We start from the raw sequence: 21,961 nt of genomic DNA on the forward strand, positions 1-21,961 counted from the left end.
GCAGCGCCTGCAAACCACAGTATGTGGCAGGAATGGAAAACAGAAGAAAAACCCCTACCTGTAGCCAATCAACACCATACCTGTCTTTTAGTGGTTTGAAATTTCTATAATAATAATAATAATAATAATAATAATAATAACAATACATGTGGTTAAAGTTAAAAAGTAGCACATTGAAATTTAATTACTAGATAAATTGTGGTGTTGATACCAGATTCATAAACATGATGTCATGTTTATGAATAGATGAAACACATAAAATTACTACTAATAATAACAATAATATTATTAACAATACATGTGTAATTATGTCTGCGTGAAATGATCTTCTACCACTATTACTACTAAAACTACTACTAATTGATATTATATAAATTAAAAACAGCAGCCCATAAACCATAAATTCTGGTGTTGTCAACAGATTAATAAACATTATTTAATGGTTATGAATAACTACATAAGGGTAAAACGGCTTCTTCTACTACTACCTGTTATAACAACAACAGCAACAAAATAACAACAACAATAATAATAATACTAATAATAATTTAAAGCAAAGTGAGACACTTTTTAAATTTAATTTGTTGGATATGCAGCAGAAAGTCGATTTTTTTCTGTCAGGTTTGTCCCTTCCGGCTTTCCGTAGTGACAGCTAGCTAACTCCAGCCGACACATGGAATGTTTACAAGTTTTCAGTAAACGTGTTTTTCGTGTGTGTGGGAAACTCTTCACTTCTCGGACAACTGTATAACCGGAGGTCTCTTCAACAGCAACCACAGCTGAGTTTTACATCTGTCTTCACGAGCTCCAAGCGAACGGACAGAACACAACCGGTGAGCTCAGCTAGCTCCTCTCGTACCCGTGTTCTGGTGTCGAGCTCCGGGGGGAAACACGAGTGTTTTTAAAGGTGTTTGGGCACCGTGTGCTGCCAGAACAGATTTTAATACAACTCGACATTTCTTCCTCGTGTCTCTGAGCTGTGCTGGAAACTCAGTGGATTGTTATTTCCTGAAGAGGATCCGCGGTGGTGGGACAGTTTGTGATGGTGAATCCTGCTGGTTTGTAGCTGGAAGCTCCACCGGTCTGTGGCCATGCTTCTTTGTCAACGCCCCCTGATATTAAGGCTAGTTTATAACAAATGTAGATTTTCCGCACTCAATCAATGTCAGTGCAACGTAACCTCGGTTTGTTTCTCCCGCTTACTAATATTGCTAATGTTAGAGCTAGTCTTAGCTGTCGTAGCTGATGATTAATGCTAACAGAGGCTTGGAGCTGGTAGAACTCTTTCTATATATCTGTATCTCTCTCTATATGTATATATATAATCTATGGTTTCCAGTTTGACTGAATTCCAGCATTGTTGTGATTCCACAGAGAGCTTCTTACATACACCAGCAGGGGGCGCTAAACACACTCAAGGCATGAATTGGACTTGTTTTGACTTTGAGCTGGATGAGAAATTATGACACGATATGATATCAGTTGAGATCGATAATTGTTCCGATATTTGCTTTTGCCACGTTATTGTTTGTATTTCTTAGTTTTAAGACAGACCCTAAGTGAAGTTTGTGGTTTTAATGAGCAGAAAATAACAAAAACTTGTTAAAGAGCAATACATTTGATAGTTTACCTCCTCACTGAACAATGCATAGGCAACAAAACTATCTGTTTATATATAGACTTTTGTACTTTTGTATATTGCTATTGATCAAAAACAAACAAATGCTTCTCACATTCATTTGGCAGAACGGGTTATTATTATTTATGTGTTTGCACAGTATGTTCCTTTTTGATAATTTTGAACAAATCCTTAGAAGATGAGGATGGTGGTGGCTTCAGTTTGGTTTGATTTGGGACCCCCGACCTCTTTTGCTTGTGGTCCCCCCCCAAGACCCAGCAAGCTCAGCAGCTCAGTCCTGTGCTCTACACGTCAGTCATTATGCTGCTCACACATCTTTGTTCTTGTTAAAGAGATGGCAGACTGTGCCCCCTCTGTGGCCACGGAAGCTGTCCTCATGCCCAGCTGCGAACTCCCAGAGAACATGACCAAGATCAAGGGCTATGACTTCAACCAGGGGGTCGATCTCCACCAAGTGCTGAAGTCCTACCTCACCACGGGTTTCCAGGCCAGCAGCTTGAGCTTGGCCATCCAGCAGATCAACCTCATGGTGAGGGGAATGGGGTAATTACCTGTACTAGCCTTGCAAATAGTGTCTATTTTCTCAGATTGTGTTTGGTTAGTAAATGCAATATATATTTTTTCATTTGAATAAATACAGTAAACACAGAAATACTATAAAAAAAATAAATAGAGCTGCACTTTGTCTTTCCTGAAACAATGTGACTGTCACTGTGGGCCCCATAAAATGTAAAATGTTCTCGGCGATATATATCAAGAAAGGCAAGTATGTTTGTTTTTTGTTTTTATTGGGGTTGAAAAACAAACCCTTGAAATGATACAGATTCAGCATCGTTCCATTAGTCTGTCATTGTACATTGAGACTGTTGTTGTGCCGTGACACACAGATAGAGAAGCGGCTGGAACCAGTGGAGGCAGGAGAGGGAGCTGAGTCTGGTGAATCCCCCCCGCGCTCGGGCTGCACCATCTTCCTGGGTTACACCTCCAACCTCATCAGCTCCGGAGTCAGGGAGAGCATCCGCTATCTGGCAGAGCACAAAATGGTACAAATTCATGCAGTTGTTACAATTATCCAGGTCTGCCTCCCAAATAACATCTGAAATCAATTTTGTTTCTGTTACTCTTTGTGAGGTGGATGTGATTGTTACCACAGCTGGAGGTATCGAGGAGGATTTTATTAAGTGTCTGGCTCACACATACCTGGGAGACTTCAGCCTGCCCGGAAAGGAGCTCCGCTTGAAAGGAATAAACAGGTTGGCAAATAGTGATACAGAATCGATTGAGCTGTCAATCAAGAGCTAGTCTCCTTGAGTCCTACAATAACAACATAGAGTTGGGAATGAGCACGATAGGTCCCCTTTACACATGAACCAGACTGTTATACACACAGTGTGGCCAAGGGTCCTTAAAGGTCTTAAAATATCTACAATTAAATTAAAAGGCTTTAAAAACTATAAAATTACGGTTGGATGGGTTTTGATTTTTTAGGCACATGATGGATACCGTGAATCAGCTTTCGTCCAATTGCATGATACCAATGTGATAATTGAAAATACGTGTTAAACAAGAATATTTTTAGTTTTGCTGTGTATTTCCATTGAGAGTATAGTCTTAAATACTATGTGTGTTATTATAAAGGTCTTAAATGGTCTTAAATTTAGGTTTTTTATTTTTTTCTTATCTCTCGGTGTGTAGAATAGGGAACCTTTTGGTGCCCAATGATAACTACTGTAAGTTTGAAGACTGGGTGATTCCCATCCTGGACCAGATGTTGTTGGAGCAGAACACTGAGGTGGGTCTCTCTCTGTGTGACAATGTTTTTCAGTATTGGTAGGGTTTCTGAATCAAAGATTATATTTCCCTCAAAGTAATGCAGCTGTATTATTGTTAATATCTTCTTTATTATTCAGGGAACCCGTTGGACTCCCTCCAAAATGATCCATCGGCTCGGGAAGGAGATCAATAATACTGAGTCTGTCTACTACTGGGCGTACAAGGTGAGTCCTGTTTTGTAGTTGTGATGTTGTCAGGCATCACACAAAACAAATACACTGCTTCAAAGTCTAACTTTAAATTCTCAAGTTTAATTAAAATATATTGCAACACAAGTCAGTTTGTTTATGTCATGAATAAACTTTGGTTCCTGTGTCTTTGTCTTAGTATGAGTATGAAATGAATGTGATTGAATTCCCCTTTGTTTTCAGAATAACATCCCAGTGTTCAGTCCTGCTCTGACAGATGGCTCTCTGGGGGACATGATCTACTTCCACTCGTTTAAGAGCCCTGGCTTGGTACTTGACATAGTGGAGGGTAAAAAGCAACTTCACTCGTACAGAACAAGATCACAGCAGCGGTCTTATTTGGTCATATATGTGGACTACATGTGGTGAATGTGGACTTTATTTCAGATATCCGCAGGATGAACAGCCAGGCGGTTTTTGCCAAGAAATCGGGAATGATCATCTTGGGAGGAGGCCTGGTCAAACATCACATAGCCAATGCTAATCTTATGGTAACATCCTACTGTTAAATCTTTATTTCTTTTGTTTTTACTACATAGATGACTGTCATAGCTGCATTCAGACATGCGCTGAACTCACATTTTCATTTAATATTCAAGACGGGCTGTACAGCCGCATAGTAGGGTTATACAGAAGGTATAACAGCAAAGCAAACCTCCTCGCAGACACCTTCCCTCTCCTCTGTCTCCCTCTAGAGGAACGGAGCCGACTATGCAGTGTTTGTAAACACAGGTCAGGAGTTTGATGGCTCGGACTCTGGGGCCAGACCTGATGAGGCCGTATCCTGGGGCAAGATCAGAACAGATGCCAAACCTGTCAAGGTACAGAGATTTATCCCTTGGTTGGTCAGGACCAGGCTAATGTCAACATTCTTCTCTTTTAATTTTCCATAGTTTGTTTGAATAAATAATATTGAATTCAATCAAATGTTGAAAGATGTGCTTAGAAATAATTAAATATCACTGTAGAACTCTTTAATTTGTATGCCCCATCGTTGGCCTCATGGTGGCAGTGTCGTCACAGCATTTCCATCCAAGAGTACACTGGGGCACCAAAACACAAACATGAAAACCAGGAAGTGCTTTCAGTTAATGAATTTAGCATTTAACGTAACACTAGTACAACAATGTTACAGACGCTGTCACTCCACACTGCTTTGTTGTCTGTTTCCAGGTGTATGCAGACGCCTCTTTAGTCTTCCCTCTGATCGTGGCCGAGACCTTTGCTCTCCACGCGGACAAGCTGACAGCTGGAAAGAAAGCAGATTAAATGGTGTTCTCCTTAGACTCTCCGTTAGAAACAACAACCAGCTGTGTCGCTCTGGTTCTTCCTTCTTACTTCTAATTGAACATATGAGTTTGATCCTGTGAACCTTTCCATTGGAAATACATGGTTACCCCTTGGCAACTAAGAGGCAGCAGTGTGATGTTGTCACGCATACAATGCTGCGATTGAAAAGCCATATTGAGAGGGAAGCGATGGTGACGGTTTCCTGTCTTAATGCTTTCAAAACCAATATTGACTTGTTTAAACAAGTATAGTTTTTTTCCTCTCGGTCTCGACAGCTGAAATCTCAAGGTGAGCAGGCTATAGCATGCACCAAAGAGAAGGGATCAGGTTTTAGCTGTGGCGTGTGTGTGTGAGTATCAGTGTGTTTTAGCGGGTGTATGATGGTTTTTGTTTCAGCTAAGAGTTTTAATGTATTTCAGTTCAACTGTTTTGACATCATCTTGTTCCTGGATGACAGATTTGCCCGCGTGGCTGAATAAATCACAAAGTTATAATTGCTTCCTGTATTTAATCTGGTTTTAGTAAATAGTGCATTATGTGTGTCAGAAGGCCACAACGGGTATCACATGTTGATCGTCTTTGTTTTATAAGAGGATATAAATAGATTTGCATTATGGGTGACTGCAGGGTGTCAATATCAATATAACACAAGTCCAATATATATCCATATACTGCTCATGCATTGAGCAAGCACAGTGACGAAGTGTTTGTTGTGATGTGACCATAATACCACAACTTTCACTCAGGAGCTATCATCAGTTTTTAAACTTAAAAATAAATAATAATATGACATTAAACAAATATCAATATTGACTGATATTTCAATTTTCATCTGGATATAATTATTGGCCTCATCATCCAGCCCTGTGCCGATCTATGATGAAAAACACATATTAAGAATATTTAAGTTTGAAGTTTCTGACTTGTATTTGATATTTGCAATTGTTGTTTTTCCACTTAGAGCTACACTCAGTGGTGATGCTATTAGTTATACACTAATTGTACCTTCTTACCTTAGCAGTTTACACGGTGCTTTACAATCTCAGCCTTCTCTCTCTCTCACACACACACACGCACACGCATATCATGCTCATCTGCCTTTTGGAGCAACTTGGGCTTCAGCGTCTTGCCCAAGGACACTGTGGCACGGGCCCAGGAGGAGCCAGCTCTCAAACCGCCAACCCTGCGATTAGTACACAACTCGCTCTTCCACCTGAACCCGGCCTCCATCAATGTAGTTGTTCCAATACAACACCACCCCTTTGTCTTAAATTCTTCCTTTGCAGAGATTGAATTATATTTTGTGATAATGTTTTACTTAGCCTATGTTTAAACATGATGACCACATTATGCTGCATGGAGGTTCTAATTGGTAGAAAATGAGAAACTCGGAATAGAATTTATTCCAGGGCAGCACAATCAATACAAAAACACTTTTAACTAATGTCTTGAGGACATTTGCATTACAAGCTGAACATCATAGGCATCATGAAAAAATGTCTTTATGGCAGAACAGTTGTTGTGTTGTAAAGGAAGAACTCAGCCCTGTGCTGTCTGACGCTTGAGTTTATCAAAGACTCTGCGGTTGTGAGCACGTAGAAGTTGTGGCAAACTCACTCAGCTTCAATCCACCTGTGGCTGCTCTGTTCAAAGATCACCTCCAGTCAGCTCCTCACCTTGAATCCCCCCGAGAGTCATCACAACTCATGCATGTGTGGCTAGTGTGTGCTGATACAAAGACACACAATATATTCATGCACCCAGGCAGAGTTCACGCGGAGTAGGCGGGACCGCCGGCTCCGTCTGCCGGCAGCAGAATCAACCACATAATCTAGTAACATTGATAAAGACGTTTCCTAATGCACCAGTCTGCTGCTGTGGGAATGGACGTTTCCTGTGACTAATCACTGCTCCCATATCCTCTGCACACAGTGATTGTTATAGATTCCCAGCCCAGATCTATTTGCAGGCCTCGGAATGGAAATGTTGGTAATTTAGTTCACACATCTGAGTTATATATTATATATAACTCAGCGTGCAGCCACAGCTCCATGTTAATACCCTGGTCACAGCTTAATCAGGTCATTTACGAGGAGGAGGAGGAGCGGAATAATAACTTCTGTCCTCTTGAAGTTCTTATTTAAATCAGGCGATAATGTCTGCTGCTGTAGAAAGTGGATTTTATCACCAGACCCAACATCCGACAGGTTGTTACCTGTCTGTTATTTGTCACTCCACTGAGCTGTCATTGGAAGAGAGGCTCCGTTCAACTGGACAGGTCAATGTCAGGCTGTCACAGTGCGACGGAGACACACACACACAAACACAGACACACACACATACACATACACACACACACACACACACATACACAATGTTTTTCCATTTCCACCTCGTCGTTCCTTCTCGCTCTTTCTTTTCCTTCTCTTTCTTCTTCATTTCTTTCCTCTCCATCTTCTCCATCTTCTCTGTTTCCTGTTTCCCTTTCTTTTCTATCTCTTTCTTCTCCTCTATCTTCTCAATGTCTTTCCTCTCCATCTTCTCCATCTTCTTTGTTTCCTGTTTCTCCTTCTTTTCTATCTCTTTTTTCTCCTTCTCTATCTTCTCAATTTCTTTCCTCTCCATCTTCTCCATCTTCTCTGTTTCCCGTTTCTCCTTCTTTTCTACCTTTTTCTTTCCTTCTCTATCTTCTTCATTTCTTTCTTCTCCATCTTCTTTTTTTCCTGTTTCTCCTTCTTCTCCTGCTTCTTCTTCTCCCTTTTCTCCTTCTTCTCCTGCTTCTTCTTCTCCTTCTTCATGCTCTGCTGGTCATTCTCCAAGGGGACTTCCTGAAAAGACAGAGGCAATATGGTATAGTTTCACTCTTTTTCTTTTTCAAAGTCTAAACCTCAAACAAACCTACGATCCATAAGATTCAAATCACAATGAGCTGATGGAGCTGACTTGAAGCCAAATGGGCAGCTGGATCAGGGGAAGTATTTCGTCCTCCTGCTTGTTTTCCCTCTTGATTGACAGCTCCTGCTCGTTGAATGACTTCTCACTCGGAGGCTTTGTGATGTTGCAGGGAGATGATGTTTGCAGAGTGTGTAGAACAGAGGTCGTGTTCAGGAGCTTATCAAATTTTAGCTGTATGAGGTGAGACAGCAGGGACGCAGCAAGACGGGCATATTAAGCACCGTGTCAGTTGGTAGGATTAGAATTTATTTTAATAATCTTTTATGAGTGATTAAGAAAAAAGGTCTGGTGACATTTCATATTTCTATTTGTCAAAAACAAAATTGAGCCACAGCTTCTCTGCTCCGTCATTTGTTTATTTTCTATTATGAGCATTTGACGTATGAATACATTAAATAATTGAATAATATTCAATCAACAACTAACTGTTGGACGTCGTAAATATCATAGACGTTGTAAATATCTAGAAAAAAGCAAAATTTTCCTTATCCTCTCACAAGACCACTTTTTTTAAAACAATCATATTTTCACTGCCCTTTGTCCTGAAGACATTCTGATCAGTTGCATTGCTAGAAAACATCCTGAATTAATGGGAAATGTGTACATTTTACTGATATATCATTTTAGCTCGCCTAGAGGGGGAAAAAAATGTCCCACATTACCCCGCTCCCCCCTACCAAGTTTCTTAATATTTGCTGATTCCGCCTAAACTTTATTATTGAACCTCAGAAGACGTGATATCTGATAAACTGTGAACATTCCAGCTCTGTTAATATAAATTATGATATTTACTTTTCCGTCTAGTGCCTCAGTGAGTGTGTCCGTGCTGCGAGCCACCATGATGCTGTACAGTCACCTGTTGCTCTTTGTCTACATCCTCACCTTCCTGATGGGGGGTCCCCGCCAACATCCTGGCATTCTGCACCTTCTGCCGCAAGGTGCGTCGCAAGGCCAACCCCATCGACATCCTCCTCCTCAACCTCACCATCTCCGACCTCATCTTCCTCCTTTTCCTGCCGTTCAAAATGACGGAGGCCTCGGACGACATGGCCTGGCTGCTGCCCTTCCCCCTGTGTCCCTTCACCAGCTTCCTGTTCTACGTCACCATCTACAACAGCACGCTGCTCCTCACGGAGGTGAGCGTGGAGCGGTCCCTGGGCGTGGCCTTCCCCCTGAGGTACGCCGTGATGGCCAGCGTGACCTTATGGCTGGTGAGCTCTCTGAACCTCAGCATGGTCTACATCATACCCCACGTCCAGTGGAGCAAAGGGTCAGATGGTGAGAACCCCAACGGCAGCAGCAGCGCGCCCCCACTCTCCTGCTACCATAACTTGTCACCGGAAGAGCTCAAGATCATTCTGCCGTTCCACCTGGAGCTCTTCATCGTCCTCTTCTGCATCCCCTTCTTCATCTGCTGCTTCTGCTACGTCAACTTCATCCTCATCCTGTCACATCTCCCAAACATCGGCCGGCTGGTGTGGCAGTCACTGCCCCATGGTATTTCTTTAAGTGTCACAGTGTATTTTCTTGTAGTGGGAATGTTGACCTTTTCATTTATGCAAACAGAGTTGGAGAAACGCAACTTTCCCAAAAACCTCAGCCCAATATGTATCCCCCCCCCCTCCCCTCCCCCCTCACACACACACACGCAGTCGTGTCTCCATGACTTCAGAGGATATTACAGTGACTTACATTCACTTCCTGGAGACTTACTCGAACATGCATCATAGTTTATTTGCCTTACTTTACTTGCCTTACCCATAACCTAATCATAACCTATAGCCTCAACCTAACCTGAGCCTAAACCCAGCCTCAAAACACGTTTTCACCTTCAAATGTAGTGATTAACGCCATGGTGACTTTCTCTGTGATGTTTGTACTTCTATCTTAGTGAGGACACTCATTGGCATGATGCATTTCATAGTCCCTAACGCTTACCATCCAAACTAAATGCCTAAACGTAACCCTAACCTAAATCTAAATCTAACCCTTAAACCAAGTTTTAACCCTCAAACAGCCCTTTGAAGAAGTGAGGGCCGGTCAAAATGTCCTAACTTTCCAAAAATGTTCTGAGTCTGTAGGGTCTATGCTTAAATTGGTTCTTACTAAGATATAAGTAAAGGAACACACACACACACACACACACACACACACACACACACACACACACACACACACACACACACACACACACAGAGGATTTGGGCGTTTCTGTCTTGGTACAGACTGCTTTTCCATTCAGTCCTCCTATCATTTCCTACTGGCGGTGGCACTGGGAGAGTGTGTGTTTACCCAGGGCTTGACAGTTAAAAGATTTTTTGTCTTAAAAGGCAGCAGTGTATGCAATTTCAGCTCCATAGAGACTTTATGTTTGCTCTGTGCTTAATGGAAAGATTACAGAGGGACTGAGAGGTTCTGAAAAGAGAGAGATAGAGCCCTTGTGTGTGTGGATGAGCTGTAGTCACGCTACGATAAAACTGTGTGGCGTCTGCACGGAGCAGACAGTGTTTGCCCCCTCCTCCTCTGCAGAACAATCAGCACACTGTGATGTGCAGGGCTGCAGCAGCCATAATGGCAATTATGTATTTTCCCAGCCAGATTGGTCAGTTTTCTTTTCATGGTGAGAACCAGAGATCCAGACAGAGGGAGGACAGAGGCAGAGCTGACCTGCCCCACAGCTGCAGGGTGGGGTGGATCTGTGTGGAGTGGAGGGAAAACAGAGGAAATGACATAGTGGAGAGTTTGTGTACATTTACATATTCATATTTGAATTTTTGCGTAAATTCACTTGGAACCTTTGTATGTAAATGTGTAATTTCCACCGGGGATGGGGCGTGTGTGCAGAGTTATTTGTCTGACCTCATTCTTTTACTTTATGCTCCCAGCAACGAGTTAAAGGAGACAGACTGTTTGCCCTGAGTTCTACCTTTACCTTTGAGTGGTGGAATTTTGGAACAAAGAGGTAGTGTCCGTGTCATGTACCCAACCGCCCCTGAACAAATCCCACAAACAAATCCCACAATGCAATGTGACAAATCCGGATATACAGCTGTCAGCGATGGTCTGTTATCTGTTTTACATCATAATTGTGGGTGTGGTGGGAAGTCAAAGAGAGACATCAGGTCGGCAAGTGTCAGTAAACCAACTGGAACCTGAAGAAATATAAGGGTTCTGAGAGAAACCAGTCATTACAAGATATAGTCACCTTTCAAAATAAGAGCAAACAGTCTTGTTGGAAATCTTATTCTGAAACCCTGTCCTACTTTTACTGCAGAACGGGCATGGACGCATTTAAGCATGTGCATCATGTCTTTGGATAAATGCTTATAAATCACAATTCAATACTGTAATTGACCGATCAAGATGTTGAAGCTGTTGAGCCTGAGTGTAGAAGTTGGTATTTTATATCTCAAATGTAATTTCCCGAATCTACATAACTAGGATATTCATATATTATATAAAGAGTTCATACATCATACATGTCTTTCTTCTCTGTGCTTGAAAATGCCCAGGGTCTATTCTCCTCTAAACTTCAATGTTATGAAGGTTTCTATCATTTCGAAAAAATATGTGAGTCATTATTTGTCATAGTTGTCCCCCCGTGGACACTTCATCAAACATTGAGCTCCATCAAAGTATGTTGTCTTCTGTTGTTTTTTTTCTCTTGTGGTTGTTTTGTGTGTGTCTTTGTTTAGTCGCCCCCTGATCCGCTGCCTCCTTGGGTCTTCCCCCCCCCCCCCCCCCCCACACTGAGCCTGTTCACTAATCCGTCCCTGCAGAGCCATTCGTCAAAGTGTCTCTCAAACTTTTCCCCAAACAAACCCACAACTAAGTGTGACGCTTTCAAAGATCTCAGAGATGAAAGGTTAAATGTTTTTTTATTTTGTCATTATTTGCACAGGAACCAGACATACACCCCTTTGTGTGTGAATGTGTTTGAAAGTGTGTGTAGGTGAGTGTGCCTTATCTCCACCTCTATTTACCTGTTATGTTGCCATAGGAACTCCCACCTCAGAAGCCCATTGGCTACGAGCTGGCGGCAGGTGAGGGAGTGTGATGTGTGTGGGAGCAGGAAATTTACAGAGCGGGGAGGGGGGGGGGGGCAGGCCGAGACAGAGGGACACATATCCAGATGTGAGGGGAGAACAATAGAGCAGTAAACACACAGAAGGTAAAGACTCTGATAAGAGGAGGAGAGAGAGGTAAAAGGGGAGAGGCAGAGAATGACGAAGGGGGGGGGGGGGGGGGGGGTGGCTTTGCTTTTATCTCGACCTCCTGCTGCTTTCTCAGAAACAGGAAGTCGTCAGTTGAACCGCCGTCTCGTCCTCTGACGCAGCTGAGGAGGCTGATGACGGCCTGGTGTCTCTGTTGCTGTGGTAACCGCCCGGCGAGTGAAAAAACACACCGTGGACGCTCTCTGGTAACCAAGGCAACCAGGATGCACATGCAGCTTTTTGGATTTACAGTAAAACAAACTGTTTATTTATTTATCGTGGAGGCGAGCTGAGGAAACCTGTTGTGGGGTTTTCACATAGTTACTGTAAATCTGTAGACCATGGAATATGTGTTTTGCCGTGATGCCACAATAAATAAAGGTTTTACAAGCTGTGATGACTTTTACTTTAAAGATCATCTTCAAACTGTTAACAACAAGAACTTTTGTTCAACCAGTACTATGCTTTGTCTTTTCATCGACACCCCTCCAATGGACATCTGGACCAAAAAACAGTCAAAAAACGACTTATTAACATTTACTTTTATGTGCTCTCAATGGATTATAGTAGTAGATTGTTATAGTTTCTGAAGGTCCGGGATATAAGTAATCATAAATTACAAGAACCAATGTACAAGTAATGTCTCATTCTCCACAAACCCCCAAGTTATTCTCATAAATGGCTTATACAGCATCCATGGAGGATTTATGTCAAACATGTTTTAGAAAATATTTCCAGTGATTTACATTCAAACTATAGGCTTAGAAAAAAACAGACAGAGAAATGTATATGTATTTCTGTTTATAAGGTGATATCTGTCCACTAATAATAATTTAATTAATTATTACTAAATATCTTAACACATTTGGGTCACTTTTTTATTATCATTTAGTATTTGAATCACTAGTTTTATTATTGTAGGTTTCTGGCAGCTTTCTTGTTTAGTTGAGAAAATAAGTTTAACTTTAACTCACTTTATAGACAATGTATGTGAGGTAGAAATAAAAAGGTGCTGAAGAAAAAAATAAAAGTTACCCATAGAAAGTTGTCAAAAACTAACCAAACTTCTCTTGAGCTCCAAAGGGCAAATTCATTAAATCGCACACAATGTGTGAACGATTGCACAATCCAGATATAAGTTGAAGCTTCTGTCAGCAGAGGTGAAGGAACTGGTTTTTCTTATCTGTTATAGCGTCATGCTAAAGGAAATGATTGTTCAGCACTAATCAGAGAACAGACATGCTGCACACTCATGGCTCTGATGTATTGTTTTTAATTTCAAGTTTCAATGCACAATATCATAAAATTAAGCAAGACAATCACAAAATCGAAACATTTTAGATTTTGAATACATTTTCTTAATTTTCCTTATTTGATCTCTAGTTCTGACTGGAAGCATCATTTTTGTTGTGATGCATATCTTGTAAATTATACAGCTAAATTGAATGTAAGATGTTTCCCTCTGTTTTGCTATTTCTCCAGTTTCTGCCTGTTGTATTCTTAATACTGGGAAAGTGTTAGTTTTCTGATTGGCAAATCAAATGGAAACGTTTATACATTTAAATGACGTGGTCACAGTTCTGAGTGTGCAGCTGTTCAATTCCCTTTTGTTTAATTATGTATCTGCCCGTGGGCCAGCACCTCACGAGAGCAGGTTTCTTTTCTTAATGACAGTAACAGGATAGCATATTTTATTTCCACTTTTCTTAGTTTCTTTCTACCCACAGACTTTCAGCTCTGCAGCTGTGTGGAATAATGGTGAGACTGCAAGGAGTAAAAAAATATGTTGCATAGCTTTACCTTTGGATCTATATCATTTTAATTGTGAAAAACATTAAAATATACACAAGGTGAAAATTGATTTAGTAAATATGTTGTTGCAACCTTTGGATTAATTTCCTCCACCAGGAGAAGAGAAACACGGATGACAAAGCACAAGACACACACACACACACACACACACACACACACACACACACACACACACACACACACACACACACACACACAGTGCTTCTCAAAAGAAGTTTAATTTGAATTAATGTTAATGAATCCACATTTGATAATTAAAGTACTGACCAGCCATAGACTTTGATTTAAACATTTGTATTTTAAGCTTTATTATAAAAAAAAAGACAGTGGAAAAAAAGGACGGTGATATCTTCATAAATAAGCAACTCATACAAATTCTGTAAGAAAAAGTTATACAAATATTTCATTACAAGAAAGGTTGTGTTTTTCTAAATTAATATTTTCTGCTTTTTACATTGATTCTTGATTAAAATGGCTAATAAATAAAAAATGCTTGTAATGTTCTGAGAAAGCAGAATGAGATCAGGGCTTAATCAGAGTCAGGTAGTTTATTACAGGACGGGAGTGTAAACATCTGTTGAGGAAAAAACAGGTTGGAGTAAAGTGAGACAAACACGAACATCCATGTAAATCATTTTATAACTCAGTCTTTTCAAAATCAATTTCTTTCCACATGTGTATACACGTCCAGATAACTGGGCAGTGTGTGTGTGTGTGTGTGTGTGTGTGTGTGTGGAAATGAGACCGGTCTCCTGTTCCTGCTGAACTGAGCCAGCCGACGTCACACACTGATTATCAGCACAGCAGGCACAGGAGACCGACCCAGCAGGGTGTGAGGAGGGGGCAGACAGGGGCGATCTCTCTCTCTCTCTCACACACACACACACACACACACACACACACACACACACACACACACACACACACACACACACACACACACACACACACACACAAACCCCCACACACACACACACAAGGGGGAGTCAGATATACACATTCATCCAAACAATATGACACTGATGATTTAGCAGGAATCAACAGGTGAATGAAATATGAAACCAGACAAAAAGTTACATCCCATACACACATACACACAGACACACATACACACAGACACACAGACACACAGACACACAGACCCTCAGAGACCCTGGCAGCCACGGACATAAAAGACGACATGAGTTCACATATTGCTCGCCCTAAAGGAACAGGAGCAGTTTTCGACACTAATGAGACAGCTGATATTTAGCAGACACACACGCACACACACACACAGACACACACTGCTAATTCAACAGATTACCAGTTATTACAAGAAGCTTATATACAGTCATATCTGCTCCCATACACCCCTCTCACAACAGAATGTGAGTGAGTCGTGTATGTGAGCCACACACGCAGTTGACCACACACGCTGTCGAGCTTCAACACATAATGTCGGGGACTTTAGTCTGTGTGAGTCTGGGCCCATAAAAGAAAAAGTCGGAGAATGAAAATGAGAAACAGCAGACGTTTGCCTGTAAAGTGGCATCAGACTGTTTTAAAGGATAATTAACTTTTCAACGGATTTTAAGGAGTTGAACCATTATAGAAATATGGCATTGATGTGCTCTTATACCAAAAGTTAAGAATTCCTCATTGAAATAAAAAAATATTTTTTTTTTTATACTTTGATGGCCAATTTGATATCCTCCAAAAAAACAATAAAGTGTGGGTTGGTGTAAAGAGCAGGATTTGTGATGCTGCCCCCCCCCCCCCCCCCTGCAGTGTGCAGCCCTGTGGCGGCAGAACTTAACCACTGTGAACATGGCAAACACTCACTGTTCACATGTGGGTCAAGTCCTGCAGCCGCACGAGCATCTTTCCGCGAAGGCGAGTGTGTCTGTGTGTGAGTATGCAAATTGTGTGAATTAGCAGGTTAGTGTGTTTGTGGGTGTCTCGGTTTGCAGGAAAGAAGGTCGCCTTCTTCATGTCAGCCATTGGAAATCCCTGGCAATGTGATTCAGTCCTGTGGTCTCAAAAATCACCCTGCCAGGAATTCCCCTGGTCAACAGAGAACACTGAACAGCTTTGCGGCGGGAGGGAGACTTTAAAGTGCGGACACATGCGAACGATAAAGAGCCCAGTGGTCCTCCTGCTTCACTGTCATCTCAAACACTGAAGGCCTCCATCCTGTCGGTGCCTGATTCTCCCGCATCTGTGTCTCTGTGTGAAAGAGCTGTCGCCTCATGCGCAGCATCTTGGCCTTTCACGGGTCGGACTCACTGCGCTCGCTTGCGTGTGCTTCACCCAGACTCCACGTGGCCTCCTATAAAAATAGCTGACCAATGAAGAATTGGGTTATAAGGAAGAGGGCAGTCAAGTGGTGCTCCCTCTGAAGACCGTTCTCTGTTCGGCCTCTTCCCTCTTTTTGTCTCTGCACCTCGTGTGGAGAGCACTGGGCTGTGGTTCCTCTACTGCTGAGCCAACGCTAATTCTCTTAAGAAATTGTTTTATCAAGAAAGCAATGCTGCATTTCTATGTTATTTCTTCTCATAACTACCTGTTACGTAATATCTGATTACAACACACACACTCATTGTCTGTGGGGGAGAACACACTCCTCTGAATTCCTTTTGGGTGGGTTTTACACGTCTGGACAGGACACATGTAAATAACTGGCTCTGTATCCACACTGAATGCTATTCTGCCATATCCTCTTCTAGTCTCCTTATTTTCCAGAGCATGACTATTTCACCCTTTTGGGGAACTCCAGACCCGGTGCTGCACTTATCACAAGCGCTGCGTCATTGTTGTTACGAATCTGCCGCAGCCAGGTCCGACAGTCAGGAAGGAGCTTCCCACAATACGCCACTGTATCTTTAAGAAAGTTCAATGTTTGAAATATTACGCAACAAAACAACTTGTACTAGTTTTACACAGACTAAAAAAAAACAGTTTCCTTTCTTGTAGAGCAATGTTCTTGCTCTCATTTCATTCCAAGAGGTCTGTTAGTTAGAAGCATTACACAATTACGGATTATCACGAAACCTGGTGGTGGGCTGCTGTATGAACCCATAACATTTTGGTGAGGATCTGGAGCTGCTGGCGGATCCTGGAATATCAGAATTTACAATTTCACCAGGGAATCATTCACAGACCTTGATGAAAACAAAGAGGCATGTTTCGGCGACTTATATTGATGAGTGTGTACAGTTTGGTGCATCTTGATTGAATTGAAGGGGACTGTAGGGCCCTTGGTGGAAAATGCACTCTACTGAAAACCACTCTAGCTTTAGCGGTTTGGTAACAGCAGATTAAAACTCTGCGACTTTGGTGCTACTGGGACGAAACGATAAAACTGCTGGTTCTTCCTCCGCCTGCTCTCTTTTCTTCGTATAAGTAAACGTTACTCTGTCTGCAAAGCATTTTTGAGGTCCATGTAATTTTAGGGACAGATTATCACAGTATCATGCCATTAAGTACATACAAGTGAACCTTTACACAGTTTGTATTGCATCAACACTGTTTTGTTTTAATTAAATAAGCCGGTCTGTCTCCATATGGGCACAATAGACGTGGCGTCACGAGCATGAAGGTAATTTGAAGTCCCAGCACCCATCAAAGACGGCGCGCTAACTCCCCTTTAACTCGTCTCCTCCATCAACCCCAAACCCTCCGTCCCGCCACCCTTTCATCTGGCAGCAGCTCATCTTGTGTGTTATTTTCTTTGCCTTTTCATCTTTTCCATCGTTTTCCCTCTTCTCCTTTGCGTTCCCCCCATCAAACCCGCAGCCGTTAATGTCTATGAGCTCATTCCTTCCCTTCCCTTGTGATGACGGCATCTGGTTGACGCACACTGTCGTGGTCCAGCTCCTCAAACACTCGCTGGGATGTCTCGCTTCTGCCTTTGGCCCGTCTTGTTTTTAAAGACTCGTCCTGTTGTTGCAGTGTTCACAAACTGGATGTTTATTGTGGTTAGAAATAATCATATGGTTTGTGCCATATGTGCTGCTCATGGCGGCTCATTATTGTGCCAGCGTGTTGCATCCTGTTGGAAAATTGGTATCATCGAGTGACAATCGGCAGCAGATGTACCCTCGTTAAGTCAAAGTAAGCTTTTAGAGAGCGTCTTCCTGGCTTACGGCTTTGTGTGCGGGTGCTTTGATGGTTTTATGGTGCACAGTTTACACTATGTGTGTGTTCTACTACGCTTATATTTGAACACGCGACCTGCAGAGGCCCGAATGTAGACGTGGCCATGGCCTGTTTTCTTTCTCCACTTCAGCCTGAGTTCAGAATTGACATTGCCGTTTACACAAGGGCACACAGTTAAGTGGAAAAGCCGCTGTTGAGACAGCTGGATCTCCACCCCTTGTTGTTTCAACACATATCTGCTCCCCCCCCCCACCCCGCCCCCAGGCCCTTTTTCTGTGTGCATTAAGACGAGCACACAGGCCAGACACAATCTGCATCTATGGACAAAATATGCTCACTATCAATAAACAAACACAGTGAAGTCAGCGGGCTGCCGGGCGAACTCGGCCTGTGCGTTAGGCCGGTGGTGACATCATCCACACCTCCAGGCTGTGAACTGCTTCACAGAGCAAACAGTGGGCAGGCCAGGCCACAGGCTGGATCTACACTGCTTTTGTGCACTTCATTAATAATTATGTATTGAATTGAAATTTTTTCTGTCTTTCCATTGCATCAGAGAATATCACAGGGGGGCGGTTTGTTTCCAACTTCAGCTTCGTGTGAAATCAATTTGTCTTTAAGTCTAATGGCTCAAAAACACAATGTCAACACCGGAGCACAAAGGTTACAATAACATCTGACAGTTAAAGTTTAAATATGCCACGTTTGCTTTTCATTATGGCTGTCGTATCCATTACGAATCTTAAACACACTAAGTAAAGAGTGTGACTCAGCACAGAGAAAAACTTTAAATCTTCAGATAGAGCAGAAGCGAAGGAGTAGAAATACAAACTTTTTTTTTCTAAAATATGTTGGTTTGATGCAAATTCAGCTTGAACCTCCAGTGCAGAAATATCATTACACTTTAAAACACTGGTGTAAAACTGCAAACACATCCCACCGATCTTCAACCTAGATCTTTGAACCCACACACCTTACGCTGTACCACACCCTGGTGCTCTTGCTACCAGACGCAGAGTGTGTGTCTGGGTATGTGCACGCATGTGACTGAGATTGTATTTGTTTCATGTTGCGTGTGAGGGCGTAATTACTGCTGAGGCCGTGACATTCAGTGACATTCAGACAAGGACTTGTGCTCCACTATGGGCCTTCTTCTCTGGTGCAGCTTTCCTTGATTCAAAGGGGAACACTTATTGGCCGGTCTGGAATCAATGGAACGCACCACATGTGGGACATTAGGCTGTGAATAAAAAGTATTTTCAGCTCCAGATAAAAAAATGAAAAGAAAAAGAGAAAAGCTCAAAGTCTCCTTCGACTGTAAAGTTAGCCTCAGCAGTGAAGAGCCCAGCCCAAGTCTGTGGTCCGCTCCCAATGTGTGTAACCCTATCCATGGCCTGATCCGCTGCCAAACACCCTTACCACCACCAGCCCTGTACTTAGTGTACTGCCGCCCTGCTGCCACTGAAACACACATGCTCAAATTGATTCAGAAACACACGCACACACACACACACACACACACACACACACACACACACACACACACACACACACACACACACACACACACACACACACACACACACACACACACACACACACACACACACTTTTATTCCACTACGCCATGGTTTCCTGAGCCTGAGCCCATTCCTACAGATTGCTGCCGGGCACACCCACCCAGCCACCCCACCGCAGCCAAAGCTGGAGTGTTAGATCCCAACCTTTTCTCCTCCTCTTGCTCCTATTCCTCAATCCATTCAACCCCTCCATCCATCCCTCTGTGACATAATGATTCCTCCCGGAAAGGAAGGAAAAACAAAACCTCCGCCTCATATCCCCTCTTTCCAATGTCCTTAGGTGCAGAGGTTATCTAGAGCCAGTCCAAAATAACTAATTATTATCTTGTCTTCCCTTAGTGCCTGAGTCACATGTTATCCTCCTTCAGCCCCGTTTTGCCTTCTACTGCCCAGCTCGGCCTATGCCAGCAGTCCCAGAGGGGAACCTGACGGGTCGGCGGACAGGAAGACGGCCCTGAACTGCAGCTGAAACTGGTTTAGCTACAGTAGCTGCTAGATTCCCTTCCTTTCATGGAGGTTTGGGAGCGCACAGACTTACAGGGCCTCTGAACAATGAGAGGAATGTTTGAGCGCCTCTGGCCTCGCTTCACCACTACCGCTACGTCTCTCGGCTGCTTTACTAGAACTTTTTTTTACGACTTCTATTCTCCAGTCTCTGGTGCCAGCAACACACTGGCACACAGACTGACGGGCATGTAGACGAATGACACACATGCTGTGGGCAGACAGCTGCAAAGGAAGGCAGACAAACAGGTAGAGGCAAAACTATTGTGCATGAAGTCATTCAGATGGGTGGGGATATAATCCTTCAATCAAACAGACACACAGACACACAGACAGAGACAGACGGAAATTAAGCCGTCCGTATTTACGTCTGACCTTTGTAATGGAGCCGGTCCACTGTGGCAGACCTGAGATCAAGGCAATATTCCAGTGCCAATGATACAGTACAGGCACACATCGCTCAGTGTGAACGTCTTCCCTAATAAACAGGTTGCAAAAACTGTGAGTGAGTGTGAAGTGTCTCTCTGTGAAAGACGGGTGGTTCAAGACAACAACAAGAAAAAGGTTTGCTAAAAGTCATAAAACAGTAAAAAGTCAAAAATAAACTTGTGAGAAGAGGCAGACATGATGCTGCACCTACCTGAGAAAACATTTGTTTTTGTTTTTACTCCTTTCCTGTGTTCACTGTCCTCATGCTCCCCAGTGTCACACGCTCCGGGTGAACTTCACATGTCGTCGTCCTTCTCCCTCTTTTCTCTCTCTCTCTCTTTCTCTCCATCTCTCAGTGTTTCTCTGTGTGTCCCTCTCTTTCTCAGCCTTCCTCTCCTTCCTCTGTGCAGACAGGAGTGTGTGTGAACCCGAAGTGTGTCTGGGAGCCAGACAGGCTGAGAGTAAGAGAGTAAGGGAGTGGGCGGACCCATCCCGTCCCAGTGAAGGGGATTCCTTTATGACGATGTCAGAGAAGAAGAGCACCTCCCCTTCTCTCACCTCCCTCCCTCCCTCCCTCCCCCTCCTCCCCTGTGCTTGGCCGAGGCTGCTGCTAGAACACAGGAAAGGGGGCAGGGAGATAATTGGCTGCACAGCTGCTAATAAATGAGCAAAGTCTGTGCGAGTCAATAGCAAGAGTTGAATGTGAACAGTTTCACCGGACGCACACACTGACTTATGTGTTGGAGATGTTCTATGCAGAGAAGTTATGTTTTCCATCGCCTCTTCAAGCAGATACAGATCAATAATCATAATCATCATTTTGAAGAAATGTATTTGGGATGCAAGAGCATATTGCTTTTATCCTGAAATGCACACTTGTGTGAGAGTTTACCCACAGAACGATACTTATTTATAAATTGCTTTTAACCAAGATGTGAATGAAACTGAATGCAGGAAATATAGAAATAAGAGAAAAATAAAACAAAGGTCAAGGTCAAGTTCACGAAGCCAAAAAGAAGTTGATCACAAAGGCAAGTTTCTTAATTGAGCATGAAGAGGTGATTTAAATGGTTTAACCAAAGCAAAGTGATTTTACACTAAATACGTATACATCCACTCAAAAATATTTCTTGTTAAAAGTTCAAAAGCCACTATGTGAAGGCACCAACGGCGTTACATGGGACAGGGGAGCAGGCAGATTGTTCAAGAAGCAGTTTTGATTTGGAAATAATTTCTTAGAATGGAGTTCAGAGATGTGCTTGAGAGTGTAAATTTGGATGTGCCACAGTTTGTGTGTTGACTTCAACTGATAGAGAATATAATATCACACTAGTTTGTTAATATCTTTGCAACGTCCTCTTTGCTGAATTTCCATTG

At 42.7% G+C, this 21,961-nt stretch overlaps 1 protein-coding gene and 1 pseudogene across 1 annotated transcript; both read left to right on the forward strand.

The window, feature by feature from the left end:
- Window positions 1-628: 628 nt before the first annotated feature.
- LOC128458924 (deoxyhypusine synthase) lies at window positions 629-5,444 on the forward strand. The gene is made up of 10 exons (XM_053443988.1): window positions 629-833; window positions 1,972-2,168; window positions 2,527-2,682; window positions 2,771-2,892; window positions 3,335-3,431; window positions 3,550-3,636; window positions 3,844-3,949; window positions 4,048-4,151; window positions 4,356-4,481; window positions 4,834-5,444. Exons 2-10 carry the CDS (start codon window positions 1,974-1,976, stop codon window positions 4,927-4,929), a joined length of 1,089 nt encoding a protein of 362 aa, XP_053299963.1. The 5' UTR covers window positions 629-833; window positions 1,972-1,973; the 3' UTR covers window positions 4,930-5,444.
- Window positions 5,445-8,737: 3,293 nt separating this feature from the next.
- Window positions 8,738-12,285, forward strand: LOC128459110 (free fatty acid receptor 3-like; annotated as a pseudogene).
- The last annotated feature ends 9,676 nt before the right edge of the window (window positions 12,286-21,961 follow it).

This window comes from Pleuronectes platessa, chromosome 16, assembly GCF_947347685.1.
Source record: "Pleuronectes platessa chromosome 16, fPlePla1.1, whole genome shotgun sequence".
Lineage (NCBI taxonomy): Eukaryota > Metazoa > Chordata > Actinopteri > Pleuronectiformes > Pleuronectidae > Pleuronectes > Pleuronectes platessa.

Coding starts and splice junctions, on each gene's coding strand:
- LOC128458924 (XM_053443988.1), top strand. CDS start 1,974: ATGGCAGACTGTGCCCCCTCTGTGGCCACGGAAGCTGTCCTCATGCCC. Junction 2,683..2,770: donor ATCTGGCAGAGCACAAAATG/GTACAAATTCAT, acceptor ACTCTTTGTGAG/GTGGATGTGATTGTTACCAC. Junction 2,893..3,334: donor CGCTTGAAAGGAATAAACAG/GTTGGCAAATAG, acceptor CTCGGTGTGTAG/AATAGGGAACCTTTTGGTGC.